We start from the raw sequence: 14,968 nt of genomic DNA on the forward strand, positions 1-14,968 counted from the left end.
ATGTTAGAATCGTTTTATTGCATGGCACGAAGGATTCATCGCGCTCAAAAAGTTGGAAGAAAATACTCGGCGTTTTTCACCCGAAACTTCGCGTAATATTCTTCGCCATTTTTACGTCTTTCTGAAGTTATCGTGAGAAACGAGAGGAAATCTCAATTGGTAAGCGCCCAATCCGGCGCGTCGATGTAACGATTCCTTGACGAGCTTTGCGTTCAGCTCTTTTCTGGCGAACGAGGTCAGAAACATTGTGTTTTTTGTTCGGTTAAAATTTCCCTGCCGCACAATTTACGTCGCTGTAACGGCCGTCGTAACCCGATAAGCGGGTGTATCTTCGGGTCAAGAAAGATGAACGGCAAAACTTTTTTTTTCGAGAAATATAAGAGTACACCTGTGTACAATTGCTTGTAAACAGAGCTCTAAAAGTCGGACAATCGTATAATTCTTTTAAGAGCTATTTCTCTTTTCAGGGACACACAGAACGATTAAGATACGAGTAAAATAATGAGCTAATAATAAAAAGGAGAATTGGCTTAAGTTATATTATTGTATTATGCGCAAACGAGATGAATATTTTATATTGTATATATTGCAATGCGTGCAACGAAGAAATGGAAGATCCTTGTTTTTGAAATATTGAGACGGGCACTAAAGATAATAAAAATGTCAATGTTTTATTTTATTAATCATTTTATAAGTGTGATTGTTTTATTTCAGCATCTCGTTATCTTTCGTCTAAAAATCTAAAAGATTGTCCAATTATTTTGCCATAAAATTTGTTTATCTATTGACTACTGAAATACTTTGAAAACTTTGAAAAACCGTTCTACCTATAGCTCTTGTGCGATCGAGAAGACCCACGTGGATCCACCTCGAGGAATGCGATGAGAAGGGAAGAAAAGGGGATGAAAGATGGGAGGGAAACAGAGAGAGAGAGAGAGAGAGAGAAAGGGAGAGAGAGACGGGAAGGTTGTTTTACCTGGTGAACGTGACCGTTCGAGGCTGCCCGATCGTGCCGTTAAGCCGATTTACGGGCGCACGTGCGAACGTTTCGCGAACGCAACGGCACGGATAATGACGTTAAGAGGATCCGCAGAAGCTTCCTCGCATGTTGCACTCACGTGTCGTCGTATGTGAGGTCTCCTCGTGCTCGTCTTCGTCTTCGAAACACGTCGCATTCTCGTCCATCGGCGACACGTTGCATCAATTCAAGATCATCATCGTTATCCCTTTCTTTCTTCTTCTTTCAAGAGTCGATGAATCTACGTAACTGACTGATGAATTTTTTCATGGATATCCATAACCGATATGACGATTTAAATTCTGTCTTGCTGAGAGGAAAATATAGTGTTGGTGATTTAATGATATGTGTGTGTGGAACGGCGGTTTTGATTGTTTCTTATCTTTTTGCTTGCAAAAATGTGAAAGCGTTGCTTTGCACGTGTCTTTATATTAGTCGATGATATCTTTTAATGCTCTTTATTATTATAAACGTTACGTGTTTGATTATATGAATATCAATGAACGATAATGAATCGATAGTCACCAGATTTTCATCCTCATACAGTTATTAAGATATATTTTCAATATTTTAGATATCATTTTAAATAATAAAAGAGAAAATCCATGACAGACGAGAATGTAATAACACATAACCGCCTGTAATAATATTAATTGTATGAGAGTAAAAGAGTTGAAATTATATATCTGTTTCAGCTATCTGGAGATATATAACGAGAGGGTGAGGGACCTCTTGCAGCCGTCGACGAGCGCGAGCCGGCTCCGAGTTCGAGAACATCCTCGACTAGGACCTTACGTTCAAGGTACTTCGCTCGCGTTTACCGTGAAATGTCGCGTACCGAGGACGTCGGCTAAAATTCCTCGAGGGTCTTCTTATTCAGTGTGTACCCAAGTCTGAGCTGTTTAAATCTTCACCGCTTATTTCCCTCTGCACGGCCGCCTTTCTTCACGCTGTAATATCTCTTCGCCGCCTTATATTACAGTCCAATAAAGAGATAAATACAGTAGTATATTAAACATTATGTCTCAGATATCGCGTTAAATGTATCATTAATTTCGCGAGAGTAACGTTTATTAACGCCATTTCTTTTATATAATAAAAATCATAAAATACCTTCATAAATTGAATATATATTTGTAAAACTCTTGATGCTACGACATTGATGATATATATATAATTGTTCTTTATTATAAATATATTTATCAAAGTCATATTGTTACTGCTTAATTTTGCTTAAGTTTCTAAACTATTACAATTTTGTAGAATTTTTGAATAATTGTATCACACTTAACATCTTGAAACTTTGATAATAATTCCTGTATTTTTAATAATTACTTATATTATAATTTTCAAATAATTCCGTATTTTTTCTCCGACTCACCATCGTAATCCGCTTCAACAATGAAAAGTCAATCGATACGTCTAAGGTCAATAGCAAGTTTCATCTTTCTCCCCCGTCTCGTCATCTCTCTCTTCCGTCAAACACACGTCTCTTCCAGGATTAACGCACCACGTGGTCCGCAGTCTGGGGTCGTTGATGTCATACGTGGAGAAGGGCAACAAGGCCAGGAAGACAGCGTCGACGCTTCAGAATCCAAGCAGTAGTCGCAGCCACGCTCTCCTGACCGTCGATCTTACGCGGGAACAGACGGCCGATGTCGAGAGTCCTTCTGACGGTGACGGCACCACATCCTCCAGGAGGCAGGACGTTACTCAGCGAGCCGGCAGCAGGTTGCACCTAGTCGATCTGGCGGGCAGCGAGAGCGCGGCCACCTGCGGCGGCGTTCATCGACTGAAGGTGAGTCATTCCCTAAAAATAATATCCTTCGTCGGGATGATATATTCGTCGCTGTTGAATTTCGCGCGATGAAAATCGATATTCGCGCGGGAACCGAATGAACGGACGGGATGGAGCTTCGTCGAGTTATCAATCTCCTCCTGGCCGCCATCGCGGCGGCTAATCGACCACCACCGGAGAGAGTTTTAATATTAAATCGCGGATTTATTAAAACGAGCGTGAAGAAGTGCCGCATTCAATAAGCTATCGTGTTATTGAAATGTTTCTACTTCTACGTCTCGACCAGGCACAAGATATGTCTCGATCTATTCTTTATTATCGCAGTGCATCAGTGTTATAATGTCTGTCAATTATTCTTGCAACTCCTATCTTCACTCGTAAATGCAATACATCATAAAAGTAGTACAAAAGTGTATTTTTAATATCGAGATTTCGTTAAAGGATAATATATGTGAATATGTTTGTTCTCTGTGAATTAATTAATGTGCGATCCGATTTATTAATCAAGTATCGACGCTAAAGTGACCATGCCTTCTAAGATACGAAAAGAATCATCGCGACGTCGCAAAAAATCCAGAACTATCGTTGGTGGTGTTTCACGTACAAAAGTATGTTTCTGTTATTGAAAAGAGAATTGTACAATTATTGGAACATATTTAGAAAAACGTATTCTTAGAATTGAGAATAAAATAAATTCTTATTGTTAATAATTTCAATGATATTTTCGCGTTACCCTCTTTTTACTACCGTTTGTAGGAAGGCGCGAATATCAACAAGAGCCTAGTTGCCTTGGGAAACGTGATATCAGCACTTGTTGAGAAAGGCTCGACCGGAAGTGGGATAAGCAAAAGATACGTACCTTATAGGGATTCCTCTCTCACTTGGCTGTTGAAGGATGCACTCGGAGGAAATGCCACCACTGTTATGCTCGCCAGTAAGTGTATGTCGGTCTCTCCTTTTCTTTTGATCTTTCCCCTACCGTTTCCTCTATAAACTCGTATTCTCTCTTCAACTCTCGCGATCTTGGTTCCATCGAGGTTAAGAGATTTCCTTCCGAGAATATTCCGCCCGCGTAAATCGCGTTTCGTCGTGTGTATTTTCGCGAGGAAATTATAAGCTCGCTTTTTCCCTCTTTTGATCTCGAACCCTCCATTTTAATATTTTCTCTCTGTTGTCGTTCGCTCGCGCGCAGATTGAAATCCAACGACTGATTCGACATTGCTTAATTGATCCTTTTAGCGCAATCCTTTAGTTCCTTGTCAGCCTGTACTAAAAGAGTCAATTACGATCGGCTGTTACTAATTGATTAATTTGTTTTGCGTTCTACCATGGCCGCTTCGTTAATCAAAAATTATTCGGATTATTTCGAAAGCAATTTTTAGTCGTCGAATTGCAACGAAAAGTCAGCCATTTTTATCTTCCTCTTCTCGAGAAGCTTTCCGTCTTTTCCTAAATTTTAAAAATGATCAAGGAAGAATTATTAATATCCACGAGCGTCTCCGCGAGATTCGTGAAAAATTATTCCCATCCACACGATAACCAGGATTAAATGTAATTGGTTTAAATGCTTTTCCAGGCGAGCTAAGACGCGGAGATTAAGTTTCGATAGAACCGAAATAGAGAGAGGGTAGAGACGCGAAAAGCGGTAAATAAGAAGTTTGTAGTGGGCTTGCGACAGTAGCAACACATGATCGATGCCATTATCTAGCGCCAATATTTTTCTCGGATATCAGCAAATATCGATCGCGCGTCTCTCTGTTGAACATAATTTATAAAATATTTCTCATTAAAATGTAACCCGAAAATATTTAAAAAATATATATATAAACGTTTCTCGTTGCTATAATAATAATTAATATCAGTGGGTTTAATAAGGAATTACAAAAAATTTTAATATTAAAAAATCGAATTGATATGAACACGAGCAATTATCGCTAACAATGGCTATTGTTGTAAATAATATCTTTTAAGCCATTAATAATTGTTAACCAAGTTGGAGAATAATAATTCAAACAATGCACAAAAATAAAGATTCATATTTTTAGGCAAATGTTAGCTAATGCATTCTTAACAATACTGTTAAAACTTGAGATCTGTAGAGAGCATATTAGAAAAATATTTAAAAATTCCTAATCTCTAATCTCGAGTAAACTTCGTGACAGGTTAATCTTTCACCGTAGCGTCTTGAAATGAGGTATTTGAATCCGATTGTCTTCATGACAGTTTCTCCTAGTTGGGGGAATAGATGTTGCTCCGCGAATTGAACAAAGTTTTAAGAGAATCATCATCGTCGCTATTTTAGCAGGGAGATACTATCTCCCCGTAGAAAATCCTATTAGTAGTTAGATGAAGCACGTAGGGAGGATTGCGTTACACACAGTAATAATTTTATCTCAAACGAGTGAAAATATGCCATCCTTTTAAAACTAAAAAGAATCAGAATCTAAAATACTAATAAAATAACGATAATATATATTATAATATATACGTATATCTATATCAAAGATGAATGCAAACTATTACAATTTTTTATTTCTGAATAATCCTTTTGGATTGAAACCGTGATACTAGCAAAAAAATATGATTTTTAAATGTTACATTCGAAAAATCCTTGGAACTGATCTGAAATAAAGAGCGTGAAATTTATATTACCTCTATCGTTTATTTCAACTCGTTTATGTCACCGCGATATTTTTCTCTTCTATCGCTTCGCGATAAACCCTAAACGAAGTTGACGTAATTGAGCTCGCGGCGTAGAGAGACGTTATTCGAGAGAAGGCGCGTCTTCCCTCTTTCGACTCATCACAATTAATTGCCGAAATGAAAGAGTCGATCCGCCGCGCGATTCGTATAATTGGTCGGGGAACACACAGAGCAGTTTTGCAGCGAATACTTCTAGCCGGTCCCGGCGACATATATAATTAATCGTAGCGGAATATTCCGAACCGCTGATTATCGACAATTAATTGAATTGCTAATAGCATTTCGGTTTATTATCGGGGAGACATTTAATATTCAGCGGGCACGCGATTGTGTGTATATATATAGTGTGTGTATATTAGTGCGTAGTCGGGTGGTGGACTTGTGTTATCCCGCGAATCGCATATCACCGGCGCGATGATGGCAGATTTTACATGTCGATTTCACCACGTAACGACGTCTGGAAAAGAGATACTGTGTCCGCTCAAAATCCATTTCAAATTCTCTTGGCGGAGAAGTGCCAGTTATTTTCGATTGACTTATCCACGCGGGGGGATGAAAATCGCTCCGTACATTTTCTCCCGATTAATTTCGATAGACGCGACGCGCGAAAATTCGAGAGATTATCTGACGGATTGTCTACGGATTTATGAATGCAACGAATTCTTTTTTTTCAGAGACCGTGAAAAATTGGAGTATTTCTGTATAACCGAGGAAATGCACGTGATGACGTTTAGTGCATTGAAAGTCGCTCGCACGATTTCGTAGTTTTTGTCTTCGATGCAGCAAGCATTTTGCGACATTTCGCGACAGTAGAGCTCTTCTTTAGTATAGATATTATTCCATTAAAGCAATCCATCATTATCGATTCTTAATCGTTGCTGTAAACAATTGTACTTATAGAATGCAAACTTGTGGCAGCCGCTAATATCAATCAGAAAATCGCACTGTACGGATTAAATAGTCGTAGTTGCAACGTACAATATTTGTGTCATTTATTTTTGATGTTGATACGAGTCTATGTTTTCTTTAGCAATATCTCCGGCAAGCGGAAGTTACAACGAGACTGCACATACCTTACGATTTGCGCAAAGGGCGCAGAGCGTGGTTAACCGACCAGTGGTCAACGAGGATCCCGTGGAGAGACTCATCCGTGAATTAAGGGCCGAGGTCGCCAGATTAAAATCCTTGTTACAGCAAAAGGTAAGAAATCCACAGATTTATTTTACGACTTACGCCAATTACCTGAAAAAATATAATCGAGTTTAGTAATTAAATACGAAATTCTGTAAATTGAGGAACACACAAACATTGTTCAATAAAATATCTAAAGAAAAATTGCTTGCATAAGCATAAGAAGAAAAAAAAAAAATAGTTTAGAATTTTTTAAACAATTAAAATAACTTTAAAAATAATTAAAAATAATTAAAATAATTAAACATAGAATTCTGGATGTAAGCAATACGCTAATTCTAATACGCTAATTCTAATTCAGGAGAAATAGAGAAAGAGAGATAAAATATTTAGATATTATTTGCGCATTATTTCTCAATTTTTCATATGCAACATTTTATATTCATAGAAGTATTGTTTCAATCAAAGAAAAATTAATAGACCATTTTCTTGTTTGTCTTTTGACGCGGCCGGAATAAAAAATCGAGCTCGGGAGAGGCGAGACTGAAAAACACGAAAGGATTTAATCCCTGGCCTGATGTTGATCGAACGACTTTATAACGCGGCTGTAGATATTCTCATGCTGCCGGCGGAAAATATTAATGAGTTTCGAGCGGCGTGCGATCGGTAATAGCGCGGCATTATGAAACAAATTTCGCAATTTCGCTCGACGTGGAGCGCGCGGATCCGCGATAAATAGCGGCCGATTTTTCAGTCGCGTTTTAGTTCGCGTGCGAAGGGTCTCGGGGGAAGAGGAAAGGGGAGATGGGGGAGTTTATTATCGGGGTTTACCAATACGAGCGACGCCGCGCGATATTGTCCGATGTCATTACGCAAATGAGATTCATTGATCGTTTATTTGACACTTATTGAGCGCCCGTTGCGAACGATCGGTCGAACGATTGCTGATAAAATACAGCACGCCGATGCGTTACGCTTTAACGAGGTATCCGCGTTTCCATTTCTATCAGCCAGACGCTATTCTTCATTTCCGCGTGTCGCATAATTAAATTTCTCATGCTTCATCCGCAATTGCAACTCCGTCGACGTTCCATTTCCTAAAGCCTTTATGTCGGATTTCAAATCCGAGATGATACATTGCAACACACATGCAATAATAATCTTTTTAAAATAATATATCATAATTATGGTAAATATATATGTGCAACTAGAGATATTAAAATGAAATTGTGACAGGAAATATAAATATAAAAATTATCACTAATTCAAGCCAACCTGATTTTAATGTTTTTTTTTTAATAGGAAGAAAAATTATATCATAGAAATATTTTAATATAATAAAAATATTATATATTAAGAAAATAAAAAATCTCAATTCTTTCTTTCTTCTCTCTAAAAAATGTGTGGAAAAATAATCGATAATATGAGACACCCACGTAATAGTTGAAACAGAAACTTTGCCGCGCGAATACGTTATATTCTCTCTCAGTTAAAATTAAAATAATATTGGTTATACGAATCTTGTTGCAGGATATCGACCAGCAGACTAAAGTATCGTGTTGCTGCGGCAAAGTTCAAAGTTCAAAGGATTTGGCGACGGATCCTCAGTATCGCGAAGAGCAGGAACCGCTCAACACTTCGCGGCTCAAAGAGTCCGATCCCAAGGACGAATTTGCACAATCAAAGAATGACAGTTCGCTCGACGTGATTCCGATCAGAAGATTCAACTCTAGTGATAATGTGACGATTTGTGAGATCGGCTCTTCAAGATCCGTCAGAAAGTTTAGGTCGTACGAACATTTACGAATCCCCTATCGCTTTATCAACAATTACAATCAAGCCAAGGTCACTGAGCTGAACGATGAAGAAGACGAGGGGGTGAATGAGATTAACGAGCCGGTCTTCGTGGATATACCGACGCTGGTGGCCGTGTTGATTAAGCCAGACGACAGCTTGCAGGAGTCGTCGACGCAAATCGAAGAAATCTGCTCCGACGAGGTGCAGGAAGATTCGATCGACGCCGATTTCATAGAAGGTGGCAACGAGGAATTTGAGGGGGTAGAGAAGATCGACGACGTCGATCCTGACGATCGCAGCAATTCGGTGAATTCCTGCAACACTTTGGGCGACTCGGAGATCGGCGAGTTTCATAGAACTCCGTCAAGTCCGGCATCTGTTGGAAGAAGCGGACCGAGAGGTAAGTTTAACAAACAAAACTCGATTGATTTGCCATCATCGAATTTGAACGTCTCGAAGATATTTGGCTCCATCGATGGTATCAGCAAAAAGAAGGAATCCTCGATCTTAGATCAACTTCAGCGATCGCACACGAATTTAGAGAAGCGTCCAGCGCTGCCCGATCGTGGGAAAAAGCTCAACAACATCCGCGAGATCGACGATCGCAAGGTGAACGCTAAATCGGGAAACATTTGGAGAGCGATCGGTAACGTCGGCAGTAAGGATCATCTGCAGAGGAAGAACAGCAACGAATCCGACAAGAGCTCGAAGGATTCCAATATTGGCAAGACAGGCGGCTATAACATTGGCAGAAAACCGAGCTTGGAGAACCTGAAGAGGAAGACTAGCAAGGACAGTAGCTCGAGTAGCTCCAAGGACGAGCAGATTCTGATCTCTAGCTTAACACGTGACAAGCTATTACGCAGAAAGAACTCCTTAGATCAGGAAGCGGCGACGACTGCAGGCGGTGTTCGACATCACACGGCAATTCAGCGAATAAAACGTGCCGATATCGTCGCGGCCGTCACGGAGAGGCTTTACTCCAGCAGAAAACACACGGAGGAGAGCAGTAATAATATGGCGACTAGCAACACATCGGGCACTCGTTCGCCGCCGGAAGGCACTGATGTCAAAGTGTCTCCTAGCAGTCTCATAGCACGATCGAGGCTCCAGGAGATATCACGGAAGATGCTGATGAGACGACGTAGAATCAACGTAGACACGCAGACGGAGGAGCCGTCGACGCTGCGTCTCAAGGATACGGCGTGCTTGACGGACGAGCCCAAGGTGGTTCTTCAGGACGCGGCGGTTCTCACAGAAGAGCACGCGGATTACGATGTCCCGGCTGTCGCGACGCCGAATCGCTTTCGGTTACCCGTTCTCAGGGTGAAAGACATGGCCACGTTGACGGATCGACGACCGCGAACCAGCATCTTTCGCTGCAAGGACGCCGGGAGCTTGGCCAATGATCTCGACTTCGACGACTATGAGCTGCACTCGTCGCGAAATGACTCCGGCATACTTTCCGACGATACGCAGAATTACGCGGAGAGTAATCTATCTAGCGCCGAGATGTCCGAGCTTTATCCAGAAGCTGACAGGAGGATACCATGCACGGACAGTTCGACCAACACATTCCTTGCATCATCTGGCAGGAACTCGGCGGTACAAACGGAAAGCGGAAATCGGGAAGTAGCGAGTCGACAGAAGGAGAGCTCGGCGAGCAGAAGTCACAACCATTGCTGTGGTCTGATTCACGAGATCGGCCAGCTCGCGCCAGCGAACAGTCCCGAGAAAAATGTCATCTCCATATCTCTACCGGACATGATCAGCATAACCATCGAGAGCACGAACGGCTTGGAGTCGAGGATTGCTGTGACAGATGGTAGTGATGCCATGGAAGAGAATCCTCGACCCATTTCCAGTGACAAGGAATCTCAGACGGAACAGATCAAGAACGAGATCGAAGGGTCTTTCTTAAAGGATCTTACAGTAAGATCGACGGCCATTCAGGCGGACGGCAGAGTCTTCAGGATTGAAAACATCTTTCAAGATCCAAGAAGCAATAGCTGTCGCGATGCAACTTCCGATTTGACGAAGGAGACCGTAACGAAGAAATCGATGGTCTTTAGGAGTTCCCTGGGCACTTCTTCCGTTATTGAAGAGACGAAGGAGAATGACACAAGGACGGAATGGGACATCGAGGATCCTTGTCAAAGAAAACGGCCGATCCTCAAAGGCGACTTAACGCGAGCTTTCGTCGCTAAGAGACGCAGTTGCAGTTTGAGTCCCAGAAGACCGACACACAACCTTGCTTGTCATGATTTATGGACGAACTGGACCCTTCCGTGCTCAGAATTTATTGATTATAGCAGAGAGATAATGATCGTGCCGCCTATCGCGCAGCAAAGCACTATACCACTAGTTGACGATTTGCCTTCTTCTACAGCAATCGGTGAATGTACTTCGGTCAATAAAGTTTCAGAAGAATCGATTTACGAATCATGCAATCGAGATTTCGAGAACAGTTTCGAAGACTTGAAGAAATCTGCTTTAATTAAGGAAATCCTGGTGGATTGTGATTATAATTTTTCGGACGATAGTCTTGATTATGAAGAAGATAATGTTGCGGAAAAATCAATTGTTACGAATACGATGGATACGCAGAATTGTAAGAATTATGAAAGTGTTTGTCCTCCAGATGTTGTCGCGCATACGAAGAAGGAAGCTTTGCAGTCGGCAAATCACGCGGATTCGATTAAAGTTGAATCGTCGATAGACGATTTCGATGGTACTGAGATAGAGTTTCCGAAGAGGAAACCTGCCGAGGTATTGGACAAGAATCCAATACGGGATTACAAGGCGTTGATCCTAGGCAAGTCGTCGTACCTCATGGATAGCGATTCCGAAGAAGAAACGAACGTAAAAGCGGTCAGTCAATCTGATAATATCGATAAGAAGAAGGTATCCTTTTCGAATCCCAACAGTCCCGAAGAAATAACTGACGTCGTGGTTGACCGCAAAGTCTTGGCACTGAAGCGAAACTCGATAGCTGTGAAGTCCATTATCAAGAAGATGACGAAGCCAGCTGTGACCGAAAACTTGGACATCGTCCAATCGAATGTCGAAGTTGACCGATCCTCGCAGCAGAGAAAGACAGAATCGACGACGAACGAGCAAGTCCCGCCTGCTTCGAAAGAGGATGAAGATTTTGCGGACTCTCGAGAATCGTTAAACGATGAGAAGATCGACATCTCCGACGAAGATTATCGCGAGGAGCTTCGCAACGAATCGGACAGCGTCACCAGCGACGAAGACACTCGCACAATGTCGAAGAGGAAAAACATTCTTGAAGAATACTTGAATGAGGCGATGATCTTCATGCGCAACTTGAACTCTATCAACGAGTACATGAGTGCCGTGAACACGTTGGAGAGCTACGGGAAGCGTCACAGGACACGAGGAGGCAGTCGAGGAAAAAAACCGAGCACGAATAGAGATCATACAGAGTTTCGCGGGCGCAAAGTGAGCCTGAAAGATGACACCGACGAGTATTTGCGACAGGACGAAGTCGTCGCTGTCGAGTCCTATGTGAAATGTCTGAAGGGTATCGAGAGACTGGAGGCCTGCATCGACAAGGCCGACAAGCATAACCAGATCCTTCGAGATAGATACGGCATCGACGTCGAGTCTGCTGGCGCTAAATCGAGTTTAGCGAGCCTCAGCGTAGATTCCAAGATGTCCAGCTTCAAGGACGGCGTGATCCGCCAATGCGACAATGTAATTTCCGAAAACGACGCTGAAAGTTGCAACAAATCGAGTCCTTCTAGGTTCTCCTTGCCCTTTTTGTCTTCCATTCAAACTGACGTCACGAAGCAGTCTATATTAAAGGGGAGAGAGCGACGAGATTGGATTAAAATCGATGACCATGATTCTGATGATAAGAATGACGACATCATTCCGGAGGATGATCTCGAGCGCAAGATTTTCGATCAATTGATGCGCGATTTTAGCGAGTACCGAAGCCCGAGACAATTCCGACAGAAACGCCTCTGGAAAATGCGCGATCTTAGGTCGCGAAGCCCGACAACTTACTCCAAGTTACGGGAGACTTTCCGACGGGACGCTCGTGGAATCCTTAATTTCGATAAAGTTTCCACCGCCGAAGATTATCTCGACGACATACGCGGAATCGAGAGTAGCCCTCGGAATTTTAGAAAAACAAAACTTTGCGATCAAACGGAGAGTATTGGCTTGAGAAGGACATCGATCGATTCTGAGATTGATCTTGAAGAGTTCTACAATAGCAACGAATCGCCGGAAGAAAATGGTAATTCGTCCAAAATTGAGGCGCCGATCATTTTCGAGACAAAAGTAGAGTATCCTGATTGTTCGATAGATCCTGCGAAATCGAACGAAGCTGGACAACCATCCAATGTGGAGGAGGAAATCGCGCGAAAAATTACACAGAGATCAAAGGATAGTTTAAGGCTCACCGAATCACCGAATCTTAGATTCGTGGGAGCTTTGAACATGGAACTAAAGTATCCTGGTAGTCCAAGGGCAAAATTTTTGGAGCTTTTAAAGGAGAGAAGACGAATCGTAGAAAACAGCAGAGGTACGAATGCGTTTTGAGAAAACCTGATGATCATGCGATCATAAATTGTAAATCTATTTTTCATATAATATATATATTTTGTACTTTGACTATTATCGAAGAAAGAATAATAATAATTATTATATTTAAGTATAAAAATATATTGGAGAAAGAAAAACTTGTAAATAACAAATAATATTCGCTTCGTTCCCTTTTAACTTTATTAGCCCTTTAATTAGATTTAACGATTTACCTTTAATCATTATGCTAATGATTGTAATTATGCGCAAAGTGTTAATGGACCTTATATGGCTCGTAAATACATGTCAATGTTTAATTTAATATTTGTCTGATGCGTTTTCACGTTTAATATTTAAGTTTGCTTAAATCTTTAATGCCTTCATTATAAATGTTTAATAATCAACATTTAAATAATTAAATAACAATAAATGTTAAATATTTCAAATTTTAGAAATCTTAAATCAAGAGCCAGTAACATTTTTCGCATACTAATAATGATATATTTATATATCATAATTATATGCTGTATTTATATCATCATTATATATTTGATTAAAATAATGAGATATCTTGTATATAATGATAAGTATATATTTTTTAAATTAGTGATGATTGTCCACTTTGAATTTTTATACTACTTTTATCGTAAAAACTTATTGTAAAGTGTATTTGAATATCAATAATGTGCTAAGAATTATTTAATTTGTAAATATTATTATACTTAAAAAATATTATATTAAAAAAAATATATATAAATCTTTATAAAAATCTGTATTCTATCAAATCTTTATAATTCTATAAATCTTTATATAAGCAGTGTTTGCATAATCAGTGAAAAAGCCACAGTTTGCGTTGACATTTGAGAATCGTTCGAATTATTTTGTTCATATAGTTAAGAATGTACAATGTATCATGTAATAAATGGAATTAATATTATTCTGCTATATTATTATATAAGATGACAAATATAACTATTATTCATAAACATTGTTTAATGAATACTATTTTCCGAATAAATAAAAATTTGATAATATTATATATATATATATATATATATATATATATATATATATATATTAACATTCTTTACAATAAAAAAGTAGCAAAATTCTTCTATGAATATTTATATTATTTCTTTGTTTCATTGATATTTCATTAAAATAAAGAAAAACAATTTAATCAATGTAATTTTAAATCTAATATTATCAGCTCATTTAATCTTGCTTTATTTAGCATTGCTAATTTTGTCTTGTTAGTCAAAATATCTATTAAATCTGTGTTCATAAAAAAAATTCGTTATTATAACTGATATGATACTCTTATAAAATTTTACAACAATGTAAATCTGCCGATTAGTATGATTGTGATACTGACAATGTACTAACTAAGATACAATACTTGTCGATGATGATTCCATAAGACAAGAAGGCTCATATTTAGCATCAAATAAAACGAGGGTGAACGACCGACGCGGATTGCGTTGCTTCAATGAAGACGCATGTGTTGCTGTTGCTGCATTTCGCACGATGCTGCATATGGTACGATTCACACCGGCAATCGCGATTCTAATAATATTGCTCTCTCGACGGGGGGAGAAACGGCGCCTGTAGAGCGATGGCTTACGACTGTTTTATTATATATTGCGTGATAAATCTTCAACACGCGAGAACTCTTTCCTGATCCAATTGCATGTCCATTTTTGCTGGCTGAATATGCACCTCTGATTTAAAAACAGATTTAGGTTGTGACAGACAATTTTTCGTAATAATTTTACATACAAGGTGTTTTCTAACACTAATAATTTTTACAGTTTTCCGATAAAGTTCTTGAAGGAAAAAAATGAAGACAGTATCACGCGACTCATTTCGATTTTGAATTCAATCAAATCCTTTCTTTCTTTCTCTCATCGCGAAGGTTAACAGTTTTGACAGTTGTTTATAATAAAATTAAATAAAATTAAATA

At 39.6% G+C, this 14,968-nt stretch overlaps 1 protein-coding gene across 3 annotated transcripts in view; it reads left to right on the forward strand.

Annotated features, from left to right (window-relative positions):
• LOC145934106 (uncharacterized) overlaps positions 1–13,499 on the forward strand; it is a 39,264-nt gene extending 25,765 nt beyond the window's left edge. Inside the window, exons 1-6 of one of the 3 annotated variants that reach the window (XM_083034383.1) lie at positions 1,022–1,346; positions 1,714–1,897; positions 2,518–2,816; positions 3,573–3,750; positions 6,550–6,719; positions 8,181–13,497. In XM_083034383.1, coding sequence (XP_082890509.1) covers positions 2,556–2,816; positions 3,573–3,750; positions 6,550–6,719; positions 8,181–13,022 — 5,451 coding nt within the window. In that variant the 5' untranslated portion in view covers positions 1,022–1,346; positions 1,714–1,897; positions 2,518–2,555 and the 3' untranslated portion in view covers positions 13,023–13,497. Of the gene's footprint in view, positions 1–1,021; positions 1,347–1,713; positions 1,898–2,517; positions 2,817–3,572; positions 3,751–6,549; positions 6,720–8,180 lie in introns of those variants that run through there. The other 2 variants (XM_083034384.1, XM_083034382.1) reach the window with 2 other exon arrangements.
• The last annotated feature ends 1,469 nt before the right edge of the window (positions 13,500–14,968 follow it).

The sequence above is a fragment of the Prenolepis imparis genome, unplaced genomic scaffold (assembly GCF_030444845.1).
Source record: "Prenolepis imparis isolate NDT839.2.m4 unplaced genomic scaffold, iyPreImpa1.0 SCAF_3, whole genome shotgun sequence".
Taxonomy (NCBI): Eukaryota; Metazoa; Arthropoda; class Insecta; order Hymenoptera; family Formicidae; genus Prenolepis; species Prenolepis imparis.